This window comes from Semicossyphus pulcher, unplaced genomic scaffold (genome assembly GCF_022749685.1).
Source record: "Semicossyphus pulcher isolate SPU_LCO1_2020_fin unplaced genomic scaffold, fSemPul1.0.p SCAF_7, whole genome shotgun sequence".
Taxonomy (NCBI): domain Eukaryota; kingdom Metazoa; phylum Chordata; class Actinopteri; order Labriformes; family Labridae; genus Semicossyphus; species Semicossyphus pulcher.
In genome coordinates, this window is record NW_027211748.1 from 3414048 (window position 1) to 3425644 (window position 11597).

Genomic DNA, 11597 nt, shown 5'->3' on the forward strand with positions numbered 1-11597 from the left:
CTGTTGATGTAAAATGATCTGTGTATTTTACTGACACATTCAAACACTTTAAATCAGCTTGAACAAGCAGAGATTCTTTTCAGCTAACGGATGCTGACAGATGCTGACAGAACGCTCCTCCCTCCTGTTATCCAGGAGTTCTTGCAGAGGTATCTCACAGAAATGATCTCAGATTAGATTGTGGCGCTCGTTACACAACAAATAAAAACCTCAACTTTTGTTATTTGCTGTTTGTGTGTGCTGACATCATACAGTCCTGAATCCGCCCTCCAGTCCCGCCTACAGCGTGAAGCAGTTATAAAAACCTGCCACACACTGCCTGTCATTGAACAGACACTGCTCCCTGACACACACACACACAAACACACTCAGGTTACACACACACTTAGTGCAGTGACAGGCAGCACTCTGCAGCATCTTTTCACACACATTATTCTCTGCAGGACGAGTTCATCACACATCCCGTGTGTGATCTGTGTGGAGCATTAGCTGTGGGCCTCCTGCTGGATTGGATCTTCAACATCGCCATGATAATCAGCATCGCTCTGATCTGGGCGGTCCTGGTGGGCTTGTGCTGCCTGCTGTGGCTTGCTGTGGGGACACGACGCAGGTAAGACCTCACCTGTGGGATGCAGAGTCTTAGTTCTTATATCAAAGCTCCTGTTTTTACTCTACAGTGAGTAAAGAACAGTCAGCATGAACTGAAATCTCCTGATCTAGATATTCAGTTGCATGCACAGATCAACACCTACCCTTGTTTATCTGGGCAAGCCTCAGCGGTGAGCGTGATGCATGAGGCCTCTGATGTAACCACGCTGTGATTGACAGAAGTATGCGAGCAGCGTGTGCTAGTTAAACAAAGGCCTTTGTAGAGACGATGGAACTTGTTGGGTATGTTGTTGAGTCACATCAGTGTGCTGACAGAGTGCAGCTGCTGTTAAAGCTCATGTTGTGTGTTCACAATGAAGCTGATGAGGCAGAGCTTTCACTAAAATGATAAAACTTCATCAGTGAGGGTCTGAGCAGAGCTTTGAATGTAAAAACATACATTATGTTGTAAAGGTCCTCCTTTTTGAGAGCGGCATGATGACATGTCACTGGTATGTGACCACAACTACAACAACATGGGTAACTGGTTTGTGAATGTTGTTTGTTGTTGGGAGAGTCGAGGTTCAGCTTCGAGGAAACTGTGAAACTGAGTTTTGAAAGAGTTGAAATGAATCATCGACAGCAGAAAAAAAGGTGCAGCAAGTAGTTCACCTCATTTATTTCTCAAGTATTTGGGAGGCATCGTACGCACTGACCAAACATCGTCCCTGTTTCTCTGTCCAGACGGGGTCTTTGTTTCATGTCACCTTCCATCTGTTACATGTATTCCTGTGGCTGACTTATAAACAAAGAAAGGCCAGCAGGGCGCCCCAGTCTTACTTTAAACAAGTGGTTTCTCAGCAGTAATAACAGTACTTAGAGCAAATGAATGTAATCTGTACAGTCCCTCTCTGTCTTCATGAACAGCAGTGCCCTGACATTAAACACTCTGACCTTCCTTCAGTGGATCTGACTTCATGCTTGGCACTAAGTATTTTCTCCACACCCTCAGGCAGCCAGGTGAGCCCATTGTGGAGAATGGGTTCATCCCATACCTGGGCTGTGCTCTGCAGTTCGGGGCCAACCCTCTCCAGTTCCTACGTAGCCGCCAGAACAAATACGGACACATCTTCACCTGCAAGATCGCCGGCCAGTACATCCACTTCCTGTGTGACCCCTTCTCCTACCACTCCGTCATCAGACAGGGCAGACACCTGGACTGGAGGAAGTTCCACTTTGCCACATCTGTCAAGGTCAGTTCATCTTTTATTGTTCATTCATTGTCCTGTCAGGATGTATGCGAGGGCTTTTCATGCTATTGTTGAGTCCTTTGATGGTCCTGAGCATCCTCTTTCTTCCCTCTGCAGGCGTTCGGCCATGACAGCTTCGACCCTCGTCATGGACACACCACAGAGAACCTCCACCAGACCTTCCTAAAGACCCTGCAGGGTGAGGCTCTGCTCCCCCTCATAGAGACCATGATGGGCCACCTGCAGGATGTCATGCTGAAGTCGGACACGCTCAGCCCAAGCAAGGAGCACTGGGAGGTGGACGGCATCTTCGCATTCTGCTACAAGGTCAGTAATGACTCCAGAGTGGAGGCATACAAGAGGATGTACGACACTAAAAGAGGCAGGATACACAGAACCAAACAGGGATTAGATTACAGTGACTCTCCAGTTTGCATACAGTGTACAGAGTCTCAGTTCCATAGCTTCCATGATCCACCTATGGCTCCATGCTCCCAACAGTCCTGACAGGTGTGTCTCTCTCTTACTGTCCTGCAGGTGATGTTTGAGTCCGGCTACCTGACTCTGTTTGGTAAAGACTTTGGTGAGGATAAGTGTCAGGCTCGGGAGGCGGCTCAGAAAGCCCTGGTGCTGAACGCTTTGGAGAACTTCAAAGAGTTTGACAAGATCTTCCCGGCGTTGGTGGCCGGTCTGCCCATCCACGTCTTCAAGAGTGCCTACAGCGCCAGAGAGGTCAGTCAGGCTTTACTACCACTATAGACTGCTTCTGGTGCCACAGGGCCTCTGTATAAGCTTTATGTAATAAGATGAACTCATATGAATGTGTTCTTTTCAAACATCTAGAACCTGGCAAAGACCATGCATGCTGAAAACCTGTCCAAGAGGACGAATGTGTCTGATCTGATCTCCATGAGGATGATCCTGAACGATTCTTTATCCACCTTTAATGACGTGAGCAAGGCCAGGACCCATGTGGCTCTGCTGTGGGCTTCACAGGCCAACACCCTGCCGGCCACCTTCTGGAGCCTCTTCTACATGATCAGGTGAGCCCAGAGTTCTTCTTCACTCTGTGGGTTCTCAATGAGACAAAGGACGGCTCAGCAGGCAGCAGGGAGTTCTGGTCCGTCTCAACAGAAATGAACAGATTTGTTTCATATGACAATAAATCCAGACTTTTATTGGTTAACCCTTCACTAATTTTCACTTTGAAAGACCTGAACCACTAGAAAACTGATAAAATACAGTTATAACAGAAGACAATACATACAGTTCTTAACAACTGTAAGCCAATCACAAACTGGGCTGCCTCCCTCTTGGTGTGAATAATTATGAAAGATTACAGCTCTTTGTTCACAGATAGCCTGAGGACAGGGTGGATGATGGAATACTGTGATATAAATGGACCTATATTTAAAGACATATGTTTAACACACATTTACCAGTCTAACTGGCTGATCTGACTTGGTGACGACAGTGTGACTTACAGTATGTTTGTGAACTTATAGCCCATGCCAACACAGCTATCACACCAGCTAGCTAGCAAAGCAGTCAGAAGAACTGAGAGTCAGAGGACAAATCCATTGACTTGTTTGTTAAACGTCCCTCTGAACACTGAACACTGTATACACCATGTGTGTCATTTTATCTTCTGATATCATACATTACCCTGGACCCTGTGTACTGTGGAGCTGGAGGTGTTACATCATATTACTGCACATCTATCAGCCTCACTGTTGATTGTGGCACACAGAGCCACACACCGCTCAGACAGAGGGAGAAAGGTTGACTTGGAAGGTAGCGCCGGGTTCAAGGACTCACAGCGTTGCCACAGGTCTGAGTCATCTCAGCTGGGCTTATACATTGAGTTGAATTTTTTTCTTGATTTTCTTTTGGGACCAGGTCCCAGTTCACATGGTGCTGTTACAGAGAAAAGAAAGTTCTCTAAAATGAGCTAACAGAGGTCAGTAAACAGCAGTGCATCCTGAACAGTCACACTAGGACCACTAACAGGCTCCTGCTTCTGTGCTCAGGAGTCCAGATGCTATGAAAGCAGCTCGTGAGGAGGTGCAGAAGGTTCTGGAGGTTGCAGGTCTGAAGGCTGATCCCAGTAACCCCACACTAAACCTCACCAGGGACCAGCTGGACAACATGCCCGTGCTGGGTAAGATTACCAATGATACCTGCAAAATAGAAGTTACTGGAACGGCAGCCTATAAAGCTGAGCAAAGATTGATTTCTGGACAGTTTCGTCCTTTTCAAAGCACTAAAGAAAATCTTACTGCTTCCTGTCCACAGACAGCATCGTAAAAGAAGCCATGCGTCTCTCCAGTGCCTCCATGAATGTGCGTGTTGCCAAGGAGGACTTCCTGCTTCACCTTGACAACCAAGAAGCTTACCGTATAAGAAAAGATGATGTCATAGCCCTGTACCCTCCCATGCTGCACTTCGATCCAGAGATCTATGAGGACCCCTATGTAAGACCCCAAAGAAGAAATGAATAAGAAATCTATCCTCTGCTAAAATGTGTGTCGTCTTATTTTAAACTCCTCTTCTTCCTGCAGGAGTACAAGTTTGACCGTTTCCTGGACGAGAAGGGTCAGGAGAAGACCACCTTTCACCGCAACGGGCGGCGGCTGCGATATTTCTACATGCCGTTCGGCTCGGGGGTCACCAAATGTCCGGGCAGGTTCTTCGCCGCGTATGAGATCAAACAGTTCCTGACTCTGGTGCTGAGCTACTTCGACATGCAGCTGATGGACCCGGCCATCAAAGTCCCGCCTCTGGACCAGTCCCGGGCCGGTCTGGGGATCCTGCAGCCTACCTATGATGTGGACTTCAGGTACAAGCTGAAATCCAACCACTAGACTGTGTCTGTCCGGCACAGTGACTGAAGTACATACTGTACATATTGTATATTTAATGAAGCTGTATTGCTGTTTGTAAATAGTCTGAATTATGTATTTTTGTTGCTTTAATTTGCTGCAGAAGAACATGTATTCTGCATGTGTGTACCATGTGCATTTATATTAAAGTGTTTTTGTATGTTTGGCCCGTGTACTAAAGATTCTGTAGACAGCTGTGTTCAATATGCACTCATCAGTACATGAGCAACAGCCTAACCCCATCATCACCCTCACATAAACACTAATTCATTTTTTCATCTATTATTTATTTGGTTACTTGTTCTGATGTATGTTTGGTCCACTCTACTTCAAAATGAAGGTTTCAAAGCAAAACACAAGTTAAATCCTTTTATAGATGAACATCAGATGTTTGCTCTAACGCCTCATGTTATAGGAGGCACCATGAACATGAGCTGGGTCCTCAGTGATTGAATAAAGTCTTTGGAAGACGAATGCTAAAGTGTGCATGACCTGTAGTTAATGGGCTGAACATATAAAAACAGTGGTTTGCTCCTTTAAGCATTGGAGCCATCGTTCTACTCTTTTATGTGTGAATAAGCTGAAATCACAGGAAGAACAGACTCTTTTTAATGAATGCATGAACAGCAGATTTTACTACCTCAGCTTGCAGAAGACAGAGTTTCCATCAGCTGTGGAGTTTGGTTTCATTACTGCTGCTTCACAATCAGATAAGTTGTAGTTCTTTATTCAGGTGCATTACAGCAAATACAAACTAACGTTATAATCACCTTTCAAAGTACCTTTCAAATTAAAAGCTGCTCTGTGATGAACCTGAGGAGATGTCAGACTGAACATGCACGGCTGTTTACCTTTTATTCCCCGACAATCTGAATGTTTCCTACTGAAAGAGCGACACGTGTGTGTGTGTGTGTGTGTGTGTGTGTGTGTGTGTGTGTACACGCTGAACAAACAGATAATAAATCAATACATTTGTACGCCTGTCTGAGCGTCGTGTTCTGAAGTCTAAACATGTTGAACAAATATGACAGAAAATAACTCTTCCAAGAATTTCAGCACACATTAAATCTCTCTCTCTCTCACTCACTCACTCGCTGTCTCTCCCTGTCTCTCTCTCTCGCTATCTCTCTCTCTCCCTGTCTCTGTCTCCCCCTCTCTCTCTGCCTCTGTCTCTCTGTCTCTTTCTCTCCCTCTCTCTGTCTGTCTCTGTCTCTTGTAGCGATCAAAAGGATTCATAATTAATAACTACTTACTATCAAATGATGTAACAATAATTAATAACTCAAAGTTTTGCATCATTATCACAGACACTGGTGTAAAAGCTGAAAGAGTGATGGCGCTCATATCCTGCAAACGATTAGTAATTAGGGAAAACTTAAAAATAGTTATTAATTAATTTAGGCTTGTGATCTCAGGGTTGCTACGAGGTTCTTGGTCATGGTGTACAGTGACTTTACCATTTCATACACACGCAAATCACAGAATCAAGGTCTTTTTAAATGAAAGGTTTATTTAATAATAATAATAATAATAATACATTTTATTTGAAGGCGCCTTTCTTGGCACTCAAGGACACCGTACATAGATATATATATATACAAAATACACATTAAAAGAGAGAGAAAAAACAATAAAAGTGACAAAGCAATTAGCGTCATGTGAAATAGGCAGATTTAAACAGATGTGTTTTGAGTTTTGATTTAAAATCGGGGAATGAATCGATGTTTCTGAGTTGGGGTGGTAATGAATTCCAGAGACGGGGAGCAGAGCGGCTGAATGCTCTGCTCCCCATCGTGGTGAGTCGGGCGGAGGGGACAGACAGGTGTAAGGAGGAAGAGGATCTGAGGGAGCGGGAGGGAGTGGGAACATGGAGGAGGTCGGACAGATATGGGGGGGCGAGGTTGTGGATGGCCTTGAATGTTAACAGGAGGACTTTGAATTGGATATGGAACTGTGGCCAGTGGAGCTGTTGGAGGACAGGAGTGGTGTGGTGGATGGAGGGGGTTCGAGTAATGATACGGGCAGCTGAATTCTGGACCAGTTGAAGTTTATGGATGGATTTGTGAGGGAGGCCGAAGAGGAGGGAGTTACAGTAATCCAGACAGGAAGTGACGAGACTGTAAACAACTACATGACAAAACAAAGACAAGAAGAAAATAATTAATACATGAGTGAGCACCATGAATAGGTTACATGAACAATTTAAAAATAGATTGACATTAATTCAAGTCAAATCAGTGTCCGTATCTTTGGAGGTTTATCAATGGATTGAATGTATAAAACACCATTCGGCAGTGCAGCGTTCGAGGAGCATCATGGAAGATCGTGAAGCACTTTAATATTAGGTTTAACAGTAATTTTGATTAAGGATCCTAGTTTAGGTCTAATGCTTATTAAATCTCTTAATTGATGCTAAATTACCGACTGAGAAATTAATCGTCTGACATCAACTCTTAACACTTGAAATAGTATTGTTCACCTGACGATGGGCAGAGTGGCAGCAGCAGAAGTTCTTCCTGGCGGCCTCAGCATTTTGGGTCCCACGTTGCAGACTGCAGGCTTTGAGTCTGTGTCTCTCCATCTCTCTCACCAGCAGCTGGAGCATCTCTTCATGTCATTTGGCTGAAGGGGTCATAAGGGCAGCTTTGCCACATTCAAAGTTTCTGTCTTTGACGTCATCTTTAGCAGAGTCGCTTTCTTTCGATAGTTGGAGGATTCGGCTTTTAGGCAAGTTTAATGCAACTTTCAGCAGAGTCGTAGCAGGCGGCGTTTTCTGGCCCAGCATTCCACAGGGCAGCATCAAGGTGAGAACCAGAGGCGAAAGAGCACGAGCAGCAAAAGGGATCACGGCTGGCAGGACTCAAAGTTCTAATTGTTCCGAATTCAGAAGTTCTCTACCCACATACTGCTATGACTGATGAAAAGTAATTATACTTCTAAAAAGAACATGACATTATTTCTGCTAATAAGTGACACTTCACACTAAAGGTTTAAGGACCACAGTCAGGCTGTGCAGATGATGTGACCCCATCTGTATGCTGAGGACACGTTTCCATGTGTGACTAAAGCAGGCTGAAATCCTTCCTGCACTGCAGTCTGTGAGAGAACTGGCACAGGCTCTATTCAACCTGTCGAGTTCAGTTCTGCTCCAGTGCATTGTGCAATGGGGCAGTACACACAGAGGGGTGTGTCACAGGTACAACAGAACACACCTAGCAAAACTGTCAACCCACATACGTGATTGCAGGCACACTCCTCCTAACACAGGATTCAACGTGCCTTCACGTTCTACCACATCGAGTGTACTAAAGAATATTAGACTAATAATGGAAAAATATGATCAAAAGGTTATAACATACTGAGGAGACACAGAACACACTGAGATGAGTTATACTAAAGACTCTTATAAGCGGGGCCGGACAAGCCATATGTCTTTCTGCCGCTTTCACGTACATATATTCTCCTATCACGTACATATATTCTCCTATCACGTATAAATTCTCCTCTCACGTACATATATTCTCCTATCATGTACATATATTCTCCTATCACGTATAAATTCTCCTCTCACGTACATATATTCTCCTATCATGTACATATATTCTCCTATCACATACATATATGCTCCTATCACATACATATATTCTCCTATCACATGCATATATTCTCCTATCACATACATATATTCTCCTCTCATGTGCATATATATTCTCAAGGCACAGACAGCGGCTTGGGATTCCGCCAAATATGTTGATCTGAAATTGTTCAGTCTACCACAAATGCTGGAGGGAGGTATGTGCACGGGAGTTTGAGTCACACAGGTGCATTTAAAGGTAGCGTGTTAGACAGAGTCTGCAAGAAATTGATCCCATCGGGTGCTACTTCAGAAGACGCCAGGCAATACGTCGACGAATTTACAGTGTTCCAGCCCCCAAGCAATTATGGTTAGTAAATTCCCAATAGAACATCATAGGGCTAAATAAGTGGTTTAATATCAGGAGCAGGGTTTCTGTTAGAAAAAATCTGCCGGTCCACGTGTCCTGAAAGCTTTCATGTTATGGACAAATGGGTGAAATTACAGTAAAATATTATGTGCATTTATTTAACTTAAAAACAATTGATAGGCAGGCTGTATCAAGGGCGTAGAATTGGGTGGGGAAATTACTGAATTGTCTTTATCTATAGTTCACAGGAGCCAAGTGCACCAGCTGTGCGTGAAAAAATAGGTCTTGTTTGCCCAGCTGGTGCACTCTCCTTCGATAACTTCACTAAACTGAAATTTATACAGCAGAATGTCTCATGCTCAAATGACCACTTTCTGCGCTGCATCCACGCTCTCCATGCACACTCTCTCGCGCTCTCTCTCTCCCTGAGGGAGTGCAGTTCGTTATACATACTAATATTAATGAATATATAAAAATTGGGATAGCATATATTTCACTGAAATCCCTGATGAGGACTTTGCAGGCCGTGGAGAAATCCAAGCTTCCATCCATGGCCGCGATGAGAGGGGCTGTAGCTGGTGCTGCGACTCAACCTCGCCGTTTAGCATGCTCTGGAAGTGCTGAGGGGACGGAGTTCTGTGATATTTTTTTTGTTAAAAATATAATATTCACCGGACATTATGACTGGTGGATTTTTAATGTGTCGACTTCAAAAGATTTTACCAGTAAACAAAAACAGCAATTACCGGATAACGAAACCCTGAGTCAGTTTCTTCTTACTTCTTCCACCACTCGGATATAAAGTAAGTATTTACATCATTTATTTGAAAAAATTAAATGAATAAGTGAAATGATTCAGAATTGTTTCTTGTAGTGGTAATTTAATGATGCATAAATAACCTTGGCCTTGTAATACTTTTCCTACACATACTTTGATTTCAATTTCTCTGCACATAGATGGAAACCATAAGCTTGTTAGATGGAGGATGGCGTTCCATGGCTGTGTTGATGCTTTCAGTCGAACCATCATCTACCTTGCTTGTCGTCACAACAGAGCCTCTAGTGTTTTGTCACTTTTCATTGGTGGTGTTCAGAACTTTGGACTGCCATCTAGGGTGAGATGCGATCATGGACTAGAAAACACAGCTGTTGCACGTTTCATGCTTTACAGAAGAGGAATAAACAAAGTTTTATTATCTTGGTCTTGGTTGTGTGGGTTCTCCTGCTGCCTATTGGGTATTGGGTTTTGTGATTTGCTGGTCCTGAGTGAGTTGCTGGTTTTATGATCTGCTTGTTCTCTGCTTTACTTTGTTTGCTTGGCTGTCAAATCACTTTGTAAACTGTTGTTTTTAAAAAGGTGCTATATTAATAAAGTTATTATTATTGGCAGGTCAGTGCACAATCAGAGAATTGAAAGATGATGGGCAGAGCTAAACAGGGCAGTCTCATTTCATTTTGTCAATCTCTTCAAGTTTATGGAGGAGCATGGTGTATTAGATTCCCTTAATGAACTCCATTTATTTTGTCTTTATTATATTTGCCAAGAATTCAAAGAGCTGCCACTGAGTTTCAGAACCAGTGGAATAACAATGGTCTTTCAACACTAGGGGGGCAAACTCCTCTTCAGCTGTGGCAAAGAGGCATACTCAATAATGCATAACATGAATGGCATTTGTGACATGGGCTACAGATTAGGAACTGATAACAGAACGTTCCCAGAGTTACAGACGAACAATGTTGTTGTAGTTCCCCCAATTTACACAATAATGGATTCACTTCAGCAGACTTCTGATCCATTTCAAGATTATGGAAATCATGGTTTAGATCTGTTTTGCAACCTTGTGAATTTTCTTGAAGAGAGGCATTCCTAATGTCAGAGTCACACAGAGTGGAAAAAGTCCACACAGGATACTTACTGACTATAATTGTGTAATCCAAAGGAAAAGCACTAGCAATCTTTGATAGTACAGCATCACACTAACATCGATCCATCGATCCATCCATTATCTTCTGCTTATCCGGGGCCAGCAAGGTGACCCAAGTGTCCCTTTCCCCAGCAACTTTTTCCAGTTCCTCCTGGGGGATTCCGAGGCGTTCCCAGGCCAGACAGGATATATAATCCCTCCAGCGAGCTCTGGATCTGCCCCGGAGTCTCCTCCCAGTTGGATGTGCCTGGAAAACCTCCAAAGGGGGGCGCCCAGGAGGCATCCTAACCAGATGCCCGAACCACCTCAACTGGCTCCTTTCGACACACAACTAACATATACCATGTAAACTATTCCATAGTTTTAAGTTCATGATTGTTTTCTTCCTTTTCATGGATTTGTTGTTTAAGGTATGTTAAGACCTTTTAGCTCAAACCTCTACATTTACATATTAAAGCCACATGTCTTACTTAGAATGTTCCAAGAAATTGTTACCAAAAAAAACATGTGAAACACATGAATTTAAATCATTTTATTAAATGATGTGCTACTAAAGAACTCATTCGCTAAAAGGTGACCTCAATTTCCATTAGTTGTTATTCTCATATCCCAAATGTCTATTTTAGGCAACACTCTGAACATTCAGAGGAATTTTGTTTTATAGTTTTTTTTAGGTTTACAGATGAAAATAATAAATAATTCACAAGTTGAAAATTGAATTATGCAACATTTAAGCATGCCTTATTGGGGAAATTTCTGGGGCTATCGTATTGACAAACTGCATTATAAAAAATGTTCAGGAAAGCAATGCCTTACCCGGTCCATTCAGCTTTTGGTTAAATCACATTTACTTGCAGTATGCATGTACAGGAACAGTTAGCCAGACACTCTCAACTCAGCTCAAAGTAAATGTTAATTAACTATATTAAATAGGAAATCAGTTACCTGAACGCTGATGATGAAAATTATTCATTTAAGTGTAAACTTAGATGAAGGCCTGCCCACAAA

The 11597-nt window shown here is 43.2% G+C and overlaps 1 protein-coding gene across 1 annotated transcript; it reads left to right on the forward strand.

Annotated features, from left to right (window-relative positions):
- The first annotated feature begins 365 nt into the window (after window positions 1-365).
- Window positions 366-4757, forward strand: cyp7a1 (cytochrome P450, family 7, subfamily A, polypeptide 1). Its single transcript, XM_069685044.1, has 8 exons — window positions 366-610; window positions 1601-1841; window positions 1956-2165; window positions 2376-2570; window positions 2682-2881; window positions 3869-3999; window positions 4134-4312; window positions 4400-4757. The coding sequence occupies exons 1-8, from the start codon at window positions 528-530 to the stop codon at window positions 4700-4702; spliced, it is 1542 nt and encodes a 513-aa protein (XP_069541145.1). The 5' UTR covers window positions 366-527; the 3' UTR covers window positions 4703-4757.
- The last annotated feature ends 6840 nt before the right edge of the window (window positions 4758-11597 follow it).

Coding starts and splice junctions, on each gene's coding strand:
- cyp7a1 (XM_069685044.1), top strand. CDS start 528: ATGATAATCAGCATCGCTCTGATCTGGGCGGTCCTGGTGGGCTTGTGC. Junction 2,882..3,868: donor AGCCTCTTCTACATGATCAG/GTGAGCCCAGAG, acceptor TTCTGTGCTCAG/GAGTCCAGATGCTATGAAAG. Junction 4,313..4,399: donor AGATCTATGAGGACCCCTAT/GTAAGACCCCAA, acceptor TTCTTCCTGCAG/GAGTACAAGTTTGACCGTTT.